At 36.7% G+C, this 17,116-nt stretch overlaps 1 protein-coding gene across 4 annotated transcripts in view; it reads right to left on the bottom strand.

Moving 5' to 3' along the window:
* Positions 1 to 16,288, bottom strand: part of LOC106873352 (BTB/POZ domain-containing protein KCTD5) — a 192,375-nt gene extending 176,087 nt beyond the window's left edge. For 2 of the 4 annotated variants that reach the window (XM_089358641.1, XM_089358640.1), the window contains exon 1: positions 16,010 to 16,288. Coding sequence is in view for 1 of the 4 variants with exons in the window: in XM_089358640.1 (XP_089214766.1) it covers positions 16,010 to 16,059 (50 nt within the window). In the remaining 3 variants the exon portion in view is untranslated. Of the gene's footprint in view, positions 1 to 1,780; positions 1,916 to 15,950 lie in introns of all 4 variants that reach the window. The other 2 variants (XM_089358638.1, XM_089358642.1) reach the window with 2 other exon arrangements.
* Positions 16,289 to 17,116: the final 828 nt, after the last annotated feature.

Genomic DNA, 17,116 nt, shown 5'->3' on the forward strand with positions numbered 1-17,116 from the left:
TTTTACATACTATGCTATGTTGTTTTCTTCTGCTCTAATACTGTGTTCACATCCAATCAGTCCTCTTTCCCTTCTTTTTCTTGGTACATACAGTCTGTCTGTGTCACTTTTTGGGAGGAGTATCCCATATCTAGTCAGCAATTTCCTTGTCTTTCTGTCTAAGTTGCTTAGTTCATTTACTGTCCATGTGATTACCCCTGCTCCATATTTAAGGAGTGAAACTGCCCAGGTGTTGATAGCTTCAATCTTATTCCGTCTGTTTAATTTTGACTTAAGGATGAATCCCAGTCTGCCCAAGTACTCCACCTTAAATTTTTCTGTCATTTCTTTCTCCATCAATTTATCCATTTCCAATATCTCCAAGTATTTATAGCCTGTCTCTCCTATCTGCTTTATAACCTCCCCTGACGGTATCACCCATCCATACATTTGATTTTGCCTCTCTTCAAGACTAACACACACTTTTTCAGTCCAAACTCCATTCTGATATCAACACTGAAAGTATACACTATATCAATGAGGGAACTGACTTGGGATTCATCTTTACCATAAAGTTTGAGGTCATTCACAAATAACAAGTGGTTGACATTTTGTTGGCAGCTCTTGAATACATACCCAGCCTTTGCTTTCCTCAGAATCAGTGTTAGTGACATCATGCATAATACAAAGATCAGTGGGGATGGGCAGTTCCCCTTTAAGGATGCCTCTCTTGATTTCTATTGTCCCTAAATTTCTTCCATATGCTGTCAGTTCCGTCTTCCACTTCGCCATACTTTTTCCAAGCAATCGCTCAATATTCAATGCAATACCAAATAGGTTCATACATTCCATAATCCAAGAATGTTGGATCATATTGTGCACCTTACGATAATTGATTCATATCATGGCTTAGTTAGTTTTCTTCCATTTGCAGTCTCTAAGTACAGTTTTGTCTACCAGGAGTTGATCCTTGGTGCCTCTGCACTTACGCTTGCAACCATGTGGTAGGACTCCATTTTTTCCCCAGATGTCCATACACTGATTCTGCGAGTATTCCAGTCAATAATTTCCCCATAAGTGGCAAGTAGGATATTGGCCTGTAATTGTCTACTGTATTGCTTTTTTCGGTGTTTTTCAAGCACAACACTGTCCTACCCATTGTCAACCACTCTAGTGTTACTTGATCGGCATTTAACAAGGTGTTGAGTTGTGCAGCTATTCATGCAGGACATTCACCAAATCTTTTGATCCAGTAGCCTTGAACTCCATCTGGTCCTGGGGCCTTCCAGTTGCCCATTTTTTTGCTGATTTCCTTCACTTCCCTAACTGGGACAGACTACTGTTTATCTCAGTTCTTGCAACCATTCAGCATTCTTCTTGTGCTTCTTGTCTTTGCTCCAGATGTCACTCCAAAACCTTTGATTTTCAATGTTATCTGGTATCAACTTTTCATCAGTACACTCTCCATTTATTTCTTTGTAGAATCTCTTCTGATCTACTCTGAATAACCTATTTTGCTGGTATCTCTTCATTCTTTGGTTGTATCGTACCATTTTTGGAACAAGGCGCTGTTTCAGTTCTTTTATTACCACTTTCAGGCCCTTTCTTTCAATATCATACTTTCTGTATTTTTGTTCACTTTTAAGCTCCCGCTTCTCTTGTCAGTCTAACACAGAAATGTCCTTCAAGAACATATCTAACCCCGCCTGTATTCTTTTCCACTATGGATCTTTTCTTTTGTCACTCCCATTATATTTCTTTTTCTTGACATCAACACCCACATTTTCTGCTACAACAATACTTGCTGCCTTGATCAAATTGTTTCTGTGATATTTTTTGTTCTGATATATTTCAGAATTTCTTTCACATTTTTCGTTTCTTGGTTCAATTTCCACCGATCAGCCTTTTTAAGGTTGGAAATAATGTTGCTATCATTCTCCTGTAGCCTTGCCTTTATTCTGTCGTAGATTGTCTTTTGCCCATCTGTCATATCACCATTAATTTTATTGTCTTCTTCCAAACCCTCTATAAGTCTCTCACCGAGCAAGCTATCACTGTTCCTTTCCTGTGGTTTATTAGAGATTTCACCTCTGTTTTCTGCTATGAGATTACTTTTATCATTAGGAACTGTATTCATTGTTTCTTCTGTTGCTATTTGCCAATACCCGTCTTTTGATAGCTTCGAGCTCTACTTCTGTGAACCAACAATTTTTTCTTATTGCTCTAGTTTGATCAGATAATCTCTGTTCCATGAGTTGAAACAATCCTCTTTCTCTCCATTGATCATACATATCTTGTCGGTATCTCCTAATATGTACACCATTTTCATCTACAGGATTACTCAGGTAGTAACGCTCTATGACCACAGCATTGACTAGTTTGTTCCATCTATATCATGTGTGCTGGTCCATTGCTGGATAATGCCTGGCTGGAGTCGGACCGGTATCTCTGAGCCTGCTGGGTGCAACACTGTCACCATCAAGGGCTTCAATTTCATTACCACCGTTTTCACAATATTTTTCCTTTTTTATTGTCACTCATATGAGGTAGCGATTATCAGGTTGCACAATTACCAACCAGTGTTTTTATTGTGACACCATTATTAGATGTATCATCAATCAAGACATGGGGAGATCCCAACTGCTTCCTTTCATTATCATTATCATCATCACTGATATTATTTGTCATTGTTAATATTTCCTCTGATCCAACATGAGTTTTGGCTAAATTGTTATTATTATTATTATTATTATTATTATTATTATTATAAGATGTTATTAAATGTTGTTAGTTTCAACTTTTGTCTTGTAGTTGAGATAATCATAAATATGTGAGGGTTGAAGGTAGGAGGAAGAGAAGCAGCTCAGTGAATAGACCAAATTCTACAAGTCTGTAAATACATTCAGCAAATGGTGAGATCAGCAATGGGCATTCCTGTGTGATAAAGAGGCCTCACACCCTTGGAGTCAGCAGAGGTCAAATGTGTTCACTACTACTAGCAGTCAATGAAAGCACTGACCCTGGCCTTGTAAAGAACCAATTCACTTTGTTCTATTTTTAATTACTGATAGAGAAAAAAAAATGCCTTGTGAGTGGATTTGGTAGACGGAAACTGAAAGAAGCCCGTCATATATATGTATATGTGTGTCTGTGTTTGTCCCCCCAGCATTGCTTGACAACCAATGCTGGTGTGTTTAGATCCCTGTAACTTAGCGGTTCGGCAAAAGAGACCGATAGAATAAGTACTAGGCTTACGAAGAATAAGTCCTGGGGTCGATTTGCTCGACTAAAGGCGGTGCTCCAGCATGGCCGCAGTCAAATGGTTGAAACAAGTAAAGAGTAAAGAGTATATATTTATATATATATATATATATATATATATATATATATATATATATACTGATGTTCACATCATTGAATTTTTGAATTTCTGAATTTTAATTTTTTCTTTTCATTTTATAAGTTTTGCTGTGGTTTACAGTTTTTGTAATTGTGCACTTTGTATATATTGGCAGGTGCTTACCTCCTTAATTTTTTTTTATCGTGCATTTAATTGTGTTGTTGCAATAAAAGGTATGTTCACCTATTCGAGTAGTCAGGGAGAAAAGAAAGATAAAATTTTCACACAAAATTGTAGATATTAAAGTTTTAAAATTTTCTAGAGATGTTTTTCTTTCCTTTCCTTTCTCCCTGAGTATTCAAAACTGTAATTATTATTATTACTATTATTATTACTAGTATTATTATTATTATTACTAATAGTATTATTATTATTATCACTAGTATTATTATTATTACTACTACTACTACTAGTATTATTATTATTATCACTAGTATCATTATTATTACTACTACTAGTATTATTATTATTATCACTAGTATTATTATTATTATCACTAGTATTATTACTACTACTACTACTACTACTACTACTACTACTACTACTACTACTATTATTTATTTATTTATTTGTTTGTTTTTTAAGACAATTCCATGAACCAGTTTACAACATTAATGTCATCAGGAAATGTATGCCTGCAACAACTTCACATCCTGTTTCTTCTATTAACCTGTTATTCTTTAACAGCAACCAAAGCTACATGTATTTAACCCTAGTTCAGCCTTCATGTAACAGAATTATGCTCAAAAACATTCCAGCAGTAACCATCATGCGTTTTTTTTGTTTTTTTTAATGCATAGTATATCTAGAATACACTACCCAATGTGGTCTTTCTTCTACAGAGCAGTAGGAGGTCATTCAAGAGAGTTAGTTTCTATTTCTAACAGGTCTAATAATAACAAAGACGTTCCCTCATTGGTTTGTTAATTCTATAAAAAGAGCAAACATGACAGAAAGTACTTGACAACTGACCAAAAGATCAGTAGTTCAGGTCTCAACACTAGCACAATTGTATTCATAGTCAAGACTTCCCTTACAATGGCATGGCCCATCTAATTATAAGTTAATAGTAAAGTTAGTATAAGGTGGCAATGTAATTAGAGACAGTCCAATATATAAAGTGATTTATTTTGACAAAAATACCAATTTAATTTCCTCGAAACTATGACAGACTCGGTTTCTAATACTGGAAGAAATTCTTTCTCTCATCCACTTAACTCTATAGCATTCAAATTACTCTCTCAAATGTAATGTTTGTCTATTCACCTTTTTAAAAATTAATCATGTATTATCTTGTAGCTTTAAGATTTTGAAGATGTGACTGTTAACTTTTAGATTAACATTGTAGGGTAAATATGAGAGAGTCTGGATCAGGATAGCTTCTATAAAAGACAGGTAGAATATTTGGGCTGGATATGGCCTACTTAAATGCTAAAGGCTTAAAAAAAAATTGGAGACAAACACCAGCCATATGTTTCCTTGAGATTCATAACCCATTATGAAGCATTACACTGTGTAACATGAATTTTGTCCTTGAGTAGTAACTGTTATATCCTACTTGCTTATCCCTAGAAAGTATGAAAAATGGCTAATATTTCTTTCAAACTTTGCTTTTGTTACATTTACTCAAGCCCCAAAAAATCCCTCTCAATGCATTGCTATGATGCTCCCTCATTACTCCTGCTCCTGATCAGAAATGCACATATTATCAGCCACTAAGGACATTCTCGAGTGATTAAGGTCAAGCAAATCTGCGGTATTGAGCAGAATAGTTGCTCCAATGATATCTCTGCTTCAGCAACTCAGTGCTGAATCTATCTGAAATGTAATTGTTATGTATGACCAGTAATTCCTGGTTGAAAGAAACTAATTTCCAGTCATAGTCCAAAACAGTGAAGCGTCATATAGTGTTATCCACAATATTCTTGATTTAACGTGTTATTCAAAATGGCCGCTTTCTCTCTCTCTCTCTCTCTGATCATCAAATGTGCATGTCCTTTATATTCAAATCATAGCACAATTTGCATAATATTCACTCTCACCTAAAAAAAAATTTATAGATCAAGCCATTCCGGGGCTTTCCAAATTCTTTGAGATCAATGCAGTTGAGCGGATTCTTCTTTTTGTTTTAGAGGGTTGTCTCCAGGAGGCGAAAACATTTCAGTTAGATCTCTGTTTGGTTCTTGAGGGACCACAAACGTCTGGGTTAAGTCATCAGTTGGGTTAATTTTTCCTGATGATGCCAATTGTTTCATAGATAATGTGGTTTTGCAACTGTGCTTAACAAACGTGAGCATATTGGGGGTTGGCTTTGATTAAATCAACTTGGTCAACAAGAGGATCATACTTGCTAGTGCGATTGTTCCTTTGCACAAGCACAGGTCCTGGGCTGAGAAGCCATGATGGTATAGATGTTCCTGTAGCTGAACGTCTTTCATAGTTAAAAAGACGTTCATGAGGAGTGGCGTTGGTGGACATACAAAGTAGAGATCTGATTGAATGCAGCACGTCTGGAAGAATGGTTTCCCATGAAGATACTGGAAGGGCATGAGTTTTCAAAGAGAGTAGTACTGATTTCCAAATAGTACCATTATATCTTTCTACTTGACTGTTCTCAGTGGGATTGTACGGTGTTGTCCTACTTGTTGCAATGCCCTTACTAAGGAGCCATTCTCTCAATTTTGTAGACATAAAGGCAGTTCCACGATCAGAATGTACATAACTGAGCATACCAAAAACTGGAAACAAGTATGTAAAACATCTTATCACAATCTGAGCTGATGTGTCAAATACTGGATAACCAAATGGAAACCGAGAGTATTCGTCAGTGGTTGTTAGAAGATAAGGATGCTTCATGGAAGGAATCAGGCCTTTGAAATTGATTGAAAGTCACTCGAATGGCTGCATGGTCTTAATTAATTTAAGTAAGTTTGGTTTATAATATTGTGGTTTCACTTCTTGACATGGAGCAATTCCTACAAATTTGTTTCACGTTCTCCAATGAATATGGAAGATTTCTACTGCGGACGAAATGGTGAAGGTGTACTACACCAGGATGGCACAATATTGCATGTAACTCATGAAGTGAATACAAACTGATTGCTGAACAGCGTACCCTAGTGAATGCAACCGGAGTGATGTTACTGAATCCTGGGCGATAGTGAATATCAATCATATGAGTATGGAGATAACGCAATGCACCATCTCATAATTTTATCATTTTTAATTTTACTTGTTACTTTATAATTATACATGAATGCGACAGAACATTGATCAGTAATTAATGTGAAATGTCTACCTAGAAGAAAATGTCTCCAATAATGAATTGATTCGATAATTGCTAGGGCTTCCTTTTCAACAGAGGAGTGGTACTGTTCGCTACCTTGTAGCATGCGAGAATGGAATGCGACTGGTCTTCCATCTTACTTTAGTGTTGGAGATATAGCAAAATCCAAAGCATCCGTCTCAACAGTAAATGGAATGTTCTCATCTACTATTTGAATGGCAGCATTAGCTAGTTCTATCTTCAGTGACTCAAACGCTTTTACTTGTTGGCTGTTTAGAGGAAATTTTGATACATTATTGAGAGGATATTTTGTCAGAAAATTTGGAGATCCACTTAGCATAATAAGAAAACATACTGACTATAAGCTTTAATGATTTCTGGTTGGTTGATGTAGGAAGATTGAGGAGTAGAGCAAGCCTTTCTGGGTCAGGGCTGAGGGTATTGTGTGAGATATGGTATCCAAGAAAGTCTAGAGTTGTTGTTGAGTAAAAGCATTTCTTTTCATTTATGGTGAGCCCCTCACTTTTTGCTGCTATTTCAAATTTTTCTAAATTCTTATCGTGGTCATTTTGATCTTTCCCACATATGGTTAAATTGTCCATGAATGGGAATGTATCTCACAGCTTGTATTTACTCACAAAGTCATCCATTATACGTTGGAAACATGCACTGCCATTAGTTACTCTGAATGGCATCCTAGTAGACTGCCATAATTTACTGTTAGCTTCAAAGGCAGTGAATTGATCTTTCTCCGATAGAGGAATCTGATGGTATACTGAACATAAGTCTATAGTACTGTAGACCTTATACTTGGCGATGGTGTTTACTAACTCATCGATTTTAGGAATAAGGTAGGCATCAAGTTGCGTATGTACTAATTGTCTCTGAATAGTCAATCACCATTCTTTTCTTCTTGAACAACTAGCACTTGCGATCTCCAACAGGAGTTACTGGGCTCAATAATGTTCACTTCTGCTAGGTGGCATATTTCCATCTTGAACTCTCGATCATGTTCCGAGTATTTTTGCTTTGTAAGTATTGTTCAGTATAACCAAGGAGTTTACTCGGAATGGTGAACCTACTGATGCTGATACTGTCAATCGTAGATCATATTTATCATCTTCATGTGTCACTGTTGTTACGTTGCTCCTACAAAGTTTTCCAAAATGCCCTATTTTTTGGCATTTGTGACAGACTGCTTTCTGCACAGGACAACAACTCTGCAGGTGTCTAGAATAGCCACAAAACCAACATTGAGAGGGTTTTCCTTTTTGGATCACGGCAGAGTGTTCTTCTTCCAGTTTGGGGGAATCAATTGGCTTGGCTACGATGGGTGCTGTTGGACTGAAGTTGGCACACTCAGAGTTTGAAAAGACACTGGAACTCTGTTGCGCCACATCTAGCAAACGTGCTTGATCATAAGCTGTATTGAGGTCAACACTTTTGCTTTCTAATAGTCTTTGTCTTATCTGATTCAAAATGAGCACATTTATAAACGCATCTCGAATCATTTCAGATCGGTACTGCTCGGCATTCACTGCAACAAAGTCACAGTCTTTCGCTAGTATTTTGAGTTCATTTAAGTACTGGTCTAGAGATTCTCCAGGTTTCTGTTTTCTTGTGGCCAAAAGATGGCATGTCATTATGATGTTCTTTAGTTTAATATACACACTCTTAAGTGTATTTACAGCTTGTTCATAGTTCTTAACTTCACTAATGTATTCGTATACATTCGGTTCTACATATTTCGTCAAAAGATTGAGTTTATCAATAATTCTACCTTCCTGCCCTGGTAGTGAGTCTATAAAGTTGGTGAAAGTTCTAAACCAATAATTAAAAGTTTTGTCGATATTTGTGGAGTTTGGGTTGGCATTCAACCTGTTTGGTTTCAAGTATTTTTCCATATCTGGTATCCTTCCCAATTTGTACTTGTCTTTTCATTAATTTCTTTCCCTATAGATTATTCAACAAAGATTTTGAAATTAGTTTCTTTGATTGTTATGTGTGACTAGTAATTCCGGCTTCAAAGAAACTAATTTCCAGTCATAGTCCAAAACAGTAAAGTGTCATATAGTGTTATCCACAATATTCTCGATTCAACATGTTATTCAAAATAGTCGCTCTCTCTCTCTCTCTGATCATCAAATGTGCATGCCATTTATATCAAGAGAAGTCACTCAAATCATAGCATAATTTGCATAACATTAATTTGCATAACAGTAATGGAAAACAGGTCAGTTTCAAAATATTGATATCCAAGGAATAGTAGTCATTACCTTGATTTCTAGATAGAAGCAAATAGGAAATAACACTCACTGACCAAAGACAAAAAAAAAAGAGCTTTGTTAGATAGTGCCAGTGCCACATAAAAAGCTCCCAGCACATTCTGTTAAGTGTTTGGCATTAGGAAGGACATCCAGCCATAGAAATCATACCACAACAGACAGTTGGAGTTCGGACAGTTCCCTGCTAATCAGCTCCAAGTCAAACCATCCAACCCATGCTAGCATGGAAAGTGGACATTAAACAATGATTGATGTTGTTGCAGAGAGTGTATGATATGAAGTGCAGGATAAATTCTACTTATGAGAGAACTGTTTCATCTTCATCCCCACTTCCACAGAGAGAGGGGGGGGGGGAGAACAATATAAAGTTGCAGTTATAAAAGCACTAGTGTATTGAGAGAAAAGTTAGGCCATAAGAGGAATTATATGCAGTGTGCAAGAGAGGAGATTGCACTGGTTTGATCACATGATTCAGATAGATGAGGACAGTTGCATAAGCAAGTGCTGACCACTTAAAGTAGAGGGAGGTTGTGGAAAAGGGAGATCCAGGAAAATATGGGATGAAGTACTGAAGGCTGATCTCAAAACACTGAGCCTTCCAAAAATATGACAGAGGACCAAGATATGTGGCACACTGTTGTATTCAAGAAAACCTGCCCACCACAACAGAACTGATATCCTAAAATCAAGGTGCCACATAAAGAGCATTGGTGTTGGTACTGGTGTCACATAAAAAAACACTAGTGCTGGAGTCATGTAAAAAGCACTAGTGATAGTGCCATGTAAAAAAGCACTGGTGTTGGTGTAACATAAGTGTATTGGAGAGAATGCCACATAAAAAGCACCCAGTACACTCTGTAAAGTGGTTCACATTAGGAAGGGCATCCAGCTATAGCAACCAAGCTAAAAAACAGCCTATAGAACTTGGTGTAGCCCCTGACCTTGCCAGTTCCTGTCAAACTAAAACCCATACCAGCATGGAAAAATGGACACTAGATGATGATGTTAGGCTTTATTTCTTTATCTCCTTTTTTGTCTTCCCTAACTAAAGGCATTGTCCAGTTTTCTTACTATCTCTAAGTTGCCTGAGATACACCAACACGTCATGTGTATTTGTATGTATGTGAATAAGTGAGGGGTGACACTAGATAATGTAGTTCAATAAACTACAAAAACTGAAGATAGTGACAGCTGAAATGGCTTTGATTATAGATCTGCTGGGTCTAGGTTGACTTGGGCTAAACAACAACAACATAAGTTGTTGTTGTTTTAGTGATATTCCCTGCAACCACTCCTCACAGTTAATTTTAATGTTTGTGACCTTTAAATAATAATCTGAAAACGAAAACAAAAGCCATAAGAAGTAGTATAGTGACAACTTTAGCCTCTACCTTCTCTCCTCAGCACCATTCCAGTCAAAGAAAATACTGCTTTGTTTATTTTTCTTAATATAATCAAATTACAATTTCCATAGTAAGACAGACTTGATTCTGCAATAAGGAGGTCACAGTTAAAAGTTATGAACATGATAGCCTTATATTTCTCCCTGTAAATTCAACTGAAAAGTGGGTTAGTTTGGAATTTTGGGGTGATGGGTGTTGTTTTGAAAGTAACAAGTAACATTTTATATGTATGTGTATGAGTGCCTATGTGTATACAAATATATGTACGTACACACATGGTTGACAGTAAAGAAGTTTGCCTTGTAATCATGAGGAGCTATATTTAATGTTACCACAAGTCCCTTCTACAATTAGAGTCCTCTACCATAAACTCAGGCCAACTAAAGCATTGTGACTGAAGTTGGTCAGACTGGAATTTTACTGAAATCTGTGGCATTATCTTATAATGACCCAACTCTGCCATATAGTATCATGATAGTTTTGATTGAATATCAGATTAACCGCACAAGAATCTATAGAATACACAATAATTTAACAAACTGTTTAAAATAGTGGTAATTAACCCTTTAATATTTAAACAGGCCATATTCAGCTAAAATATTCTACCTACTTTATCTTCAAACCAGCTAGATCTGGCCTCTCACACCTACTCTACAATGTCATTTTAAAAATGAAGAACCACATCATCGAAATCTCAAAGCTATGAGATAGTGCATAGATATTCAAATCAATCCAAATAAATAAGCATTACATCTGACAAAGTAATTAGAATGCTAAAGGGTTAAAACATTTTCAGAATTAAATATTTGAATAAATTAAAATGATACATCTTTAATATACTGTGTGATATAAAAATGACATGAAAAAATATTCTTTCTTCATATAAATGTGTGTGTATGCAAGGTGTATATAATTGTTTCCAAATCTCTTTTACATACTGGAAGTGATTAGTTTCATTATTACTGTTCAATGTTTGTCTTCCATGCAGGAATGGGTTGGATGGTTTAACAGGATCCAACAAGCCAAATGACTATATCAAACTTCAGTGTCTGCTTTGGCAGGATTTCTACAGCTGGATGCCATTTCTAACACCAAACAAACAATGTACAGAGTCTACTGGGTCCTTTTTGCAAAGGACTGGCACAAATAAAAGTCACCAGGTTGCTTGCAAGACACAGAAAGAGAAAAAGAAACCTTTTAGGGGGAGATGGTTTTATGCCAGGTGTTGAGAGTCTAAAGCAGGCATAGGTAACCTTTTTCAAAGCAGGCATAGGTAACCTTTTTCAAAGCAGGCATAGGTAACCTTTTTATGCCAGGTGTTGAGAGTCTAAAGCAGGCATAGGTAACCACAAGGGTCATAGCTCATCTTGCTAAAAAAATTCTAGGTAATTTTTCATTAGGCATATCATTCAGAAAGTCCTATGGGCTGCAACCTACGGTTTGTCCATGACTGGTCTAAAGTATGACAGAGGGTCAGGTATAGGTATCTTGCTATGGTTGGATGACGGCAGGGGGAATTAATGTTTCTCACTTTCAGCAAAACATAAAATGGATGATGATGACATCATTTCCAATATACATTGAAATATTGTTAAATAAATGACACCTATCTTGTTCAGTCACTATGTCCATTTACTATGTCAACGATCTTAGATTGGATGGATGAAGTTAATAATTGATAAGGGTAGAGAGGTGAGCTATGATACATGAATTCAAGGAAAAGTATGGGAGAATAAATAGTATAGAAAGTGGTGAAAAGCTGCAGAACAGTAATAAAGATGCAAAAGAGGAGAAGGATGAGAAAATGAGAAAAGATGTATGAATAAATAAGTTGCATGAGTGTGAGGGGAGAGACAGTCATAGTGCATAGGGACAGTGAGAAATGTATGGTGGTGGAGGAGAAATAATTTGGTGACATAGAAGGATGGTCAATGTGAAATATGAGTGGAGAGGGAAAATGTAAGGAATGAAAAATGGATGTCAAATGAAATGGTTCAAAGTCGTGAGGAAGATAACTGATATCACAGGAAAAGATGATGAAATATGCAGTCCTGTCCTCAATTACAGCAGCAGAATATTGCAGTTAGGCAAGGTCAGTGATAGAGATAATGGGTAGTGAGGAAAGCTTCATGAGAAAATTGGACAAGGAGCCCAGTTATGCAAATACACACACACACACACACACATTGTGCTTCTAGATCTTCATTTTTAGTAAGATAGGTGAGTATTCTCAAATACCACATATCACCAGTCATCCCAGTCCTTTTGTCATCACCTCTCCTCTATGAAGTTCAAAACTTCATCATCTGACTTTCTTTATACAGCTGTCTTCATCCATACACACCATATGTTTTCACAATCTGCTTTTCATTCTGAAAATAAAACCTTTTGTTACCAACAGAGATAATAGCTCTTTCTCCAGCCTGTTCTTATTCTAACAACTGTACTTTCAACACATACCCATTCACTATTAATTAAGTCTCTAGCTAACAGAAACTATTTACTACTTGTTGGGAACCTACAAGACTTTGAGAGCATTTGACAAAGTTTATTTGCCATGTGTTCTTAGTGCTTATTGCTTCTGAGCATCTGCCACATACAAAGGGTAATCTCTGTTCATCTTCCACTGTATCTCTTGTAAGTTCATAGTTTGCATTGGGTACACCATATGGAACTCATAACAGCTCCTTTTCTATATGCTGAATGAGACCATTTCCCTGATGGAGACAGAGTCCTGTTTCTTTTCCTACTCACTAAAACTTGTGGTTGGTATAGCCTACAGTTCCAAAGTTGGGCGGTAGACCTCCCAGGATCTCCTATATCGACATCACTGTATATCTTTCGTGCCTTTTCTCTAGGGAGTAGAGCTTCAATTCCTTTAACCTCTCCCAGTAGCTCATCTGTTTCACCAAGTCAGTCTTGTTTGTGTAGTGGTGCTGGGTTACCTCAAGTTCTGCCACCAGTTTGATGCTCTGCAGTGACCACAGTTGAGAGCAGTAATCCAGACAACTGAAAACAAAAATTCTCCATAGAAGTAGCAAGGTATTGTTTTTCGTGGTTCTGAATGATCTCAGAATCCATCCAATTACTCACTTGCACAGTGTTGCCATCTTGGTAATATGCACATGGAATGTTGCATCATTACTCGTATGGATTCCTAGGTCATGCACCAACTGATTCTGGGACTGCACTACTCCCTGGTCCTGTGCATTCTGTTGTATTCTCTTTGTGGGCCAATAGTGGAGTGCTTGAAACTTCTCAGAATTAAACTGTATGTTATTTTCACCAGCCCATTTGTATATTGCATACAAATCATTTTGCAGTTTAGTACGTTATCAGAGTCCTTGACTACCTGTGATACTTTTGTATCACATGTGGTGGCTCCCTCAAACATGAATGCCTGAGGTCATGTCTAAGAGAGCCACCACAAACAGTAACGGTCCCACTACAGTTCTTAGAGGGATTCTGCAGTGAATTAATACCTCTCCCAGAGACAGTTCACTGACAGTGCCATTGATTGCAAGTATCTGACTTCTGCCTTTTAAAAAGTCATGCAGCCACTCTTCCAGTGAAAGTCACACAGCTTGTGACATATCACCTTATGATCAACTTTGTCAAAGACTTTGGCAAAGTTGAGATATATCATCTCCACATTTGAGTAGTTGAACTGTTGTTTCAGTACCCAGTCATAATGCTGTAGTAGCTGTGTGAAGCAGCTTCTTCCTGTTGTATATTTGTGAGCAAGTTATTCCCTTCCTGGAACGTGATCAGTCTCCTTCTGACAATGCATTTCATGACCCTGCTAACATGTGATGTCAGAGAGATAGGCCTGCAATTTTTAGTACCTGCTCTGCTTCCTTCTTTATGGACAGGGTATATAATACCCTCTTTTAACAATTTGGTCAATTTAGCACATGCAAAGAAACTCTGTAAAAGTATATGAAGTAGTGAGTGCTTTCTTGCAGGTCTTTAAAAGAACATGCCGGAAATCCATCTGGGCCCATTGCTAAGTCCCAGTTCATCTCATCAACAGCCAATATTACATCTTCCTCTTTTATGTCGATGTAATTGATGGTTGCCTCTTTCCCACATAGATCTGCAGTGTTGAAAAGCTTATGAGGCTTGCTTATTTGCATGTTTCCCCTAGAGAGATGAAGACACTTTTAAATTGTTCATTTAACACTTTACTTATCTTCCTAGGGTCTGCAATTAGTGAGCCATCTCCTTCAAACAGTGACACTATCTTGTAGTACACTGAGACAGATTCTTTTGCAAACTTGTAGAAGGCTTTAAGATTCATTTTTATATTTTTCACCATCTTGGTTTCTTTCTACCCTTACCTTTTATGGAAGAGTCTAAGTTTATCTCTAAAAGTGCCTCTTTGAGGAGGGATTTCTTGCTGTCATTAAGTCATCTTTTTAAGCAATTAGAGATCTTTATTCTCTATCTCAAACGGACGCTCCTGTCTCGAGGAATGATATTTTTGTATGCAGTTGCTCTCTTTTACAGGACAAATGTATATGGCTTGCATTAATGACAATTTTTAAAGTTTCATATAAATGTCTTGCATAGAGAAACTTGTAAGCAAATTTTGCTGGAGTATCATCATCATCATCCTCATTTAACATCCACCTTCTATGCTGGCATGGGTTAGACACTTTGACAGGAGCTGGCCAGGCAGGAGACTGCATTACAACAGATGCCTGATGCAGTTTTTTCAACTGGATGCCCTTCCTAATACCAACTACTCCACATAGTGGACTCAGTGCTTTTTACGTGGCACCAGCACAGGGGAGATCAGTTTTGGCATGATTTTTACAGCTGGATGCCCTTCCAAATGCCAACCAGTTTACGGTGTGGACTGGATGCTGTTTACGTGGTACCAGCACAGGCAGGATCACCAAATAACTTGAAAGATAAAGATCCTGAGAGGGGAGAGGTCATTAGAGATGATTTTGTATGTTTTTCAATTGACTTCCAATCAGCCTATGTGCAAGTGTGTGTAAAATATATATATACACACACACACACAAAATTATATGTATACATATATCTATATAAAATCTATCAGCTACCAATTTCCCTCACAAGGCCTTGACCTGAAGCTATAGTAGAAGACATTTTGCTCAAGGTTCCATGCAGTGGGACTGAACCCATAACCACATGGTTAGGGAAGCAAGCTTCTTAACTACACAGTAATGCCTGCACCTTATATGTGTGTGTGCGTGTGCATACATACACCAACAGAGAGAGAGAGAAAAAGTGATATATATATATATATATATATATATATATATATATATATATATATATATATATATACACACACACACACATATATAGTAATATAACAGAGACAATTATGTTGTATGTTTGTGATATATTTCTTGATATTCGTGTGTTCCTGTCTGTCTGTGTATCTATATATACGCGCGCGTGCATACATATCGTGTTGTATATGTTATACAGTAATTTATACAAATATGTGCGTATAAATTTTAGTGGTGTATACATGTGCATGCGTATGTATTGTATGCTAATATATACAAGCCCTATATTGTAGTAGAATATATACCTATGTATAATGCAAGAGAAACGTATGTTATATATAATATCGAGAGAACATAGATAGATAGATAGAATCATATTGGAACACTGATATGTATATAAGTCCATGTAGGTGCGTGTGCCTACAGGCATACACATTGTTTCTTACCTTATCCGAGTTCAAATCCGGCTCGTCCTGTATTAACCGGTACAAGAATGACTTCTGATCGCGACATAATGTCGTTCGAGTGGTCATAAATATTGTTCCACCAACATTTAATTTCACCCACTCGTTCTTGCGACATCGAGCGGGTTGTTGTTTGCTTGTATTACTGGAGCAGTCTTTCGCAACTGATTCGTTCGTCGCCATCTTCCTGGCTGCTCTCCCTTGGCTCACTTTAATTACTTCACTTTATTATTATTATTATCGATAATAATATCACTACAACTATTATTATTATCATTAATAATATCTCTACGGCCGACACTAGTTACTGCTGCTGCAATTATTATTATTAATATTTTTGTTGTAGCTGTTGTAGTTTTCGATGTCGTTATTGTAGTTGTTCTTATATGTGTTACTATTGCTATTCATCACGGCTCTTTTCTCCACATCTCACTTCCTCTCTTTTTAACTTTCACCGACAAACCAAATAAACTCATCCACTTCATGTCTTTCATCACAACCAAATATTACAATTCCTCGCCACCTCAAACTATTTTTATTAATGATTCTTGACACACATCACACCCGGGCCCACAGACTTTACATCATCCACTTTTGCCTACCTCACCGTTCCGAGTTCAATTTCAATCTCCGATCTACAACGCTTCGGCCTTGTTTCTGAAATTCATTGAATTACTCCAGTAATTAATCAATCAGCATTGCCCTCTTCCCATTTCAAAAATTTTGTTTTGTCTAATTAAAATAAATCATTATTTCATGTTACTAATAAACATGAAAATATATTCCCCGAGATAAATACTAATTATATGACTTTATATCTTGTTAAATTAAATGAAAATGTTATTTCTAAGGGTATAAAATTAATCAGCGAAATATGAAATTATTTACTTTTGATTAGATACTTTTATTTTTTCAATTAAAATTCTTCCAGAACCTGAAATATTAATAACTTCCCACTTTAATTCTGAATGCGTCTGGAATTTGTTTCTTCTCCTCAGATCTTATTCGTTTATTTCCATTTAAGTCTAT

Source organism: Octopus bimaculoides, chromosome 10, assembly GCF_046866305.1.
Source record: "Octopus bimaculoides isolate indiv1 chromosome 10, ASM4686630v1, whole genome shotgun sequence".
NCBI lineage: Eukaryota > Metazoa > Mollusca > Cephalopoda > Octopoda > Octopodidae > Octopus > Octopus bimaculoides.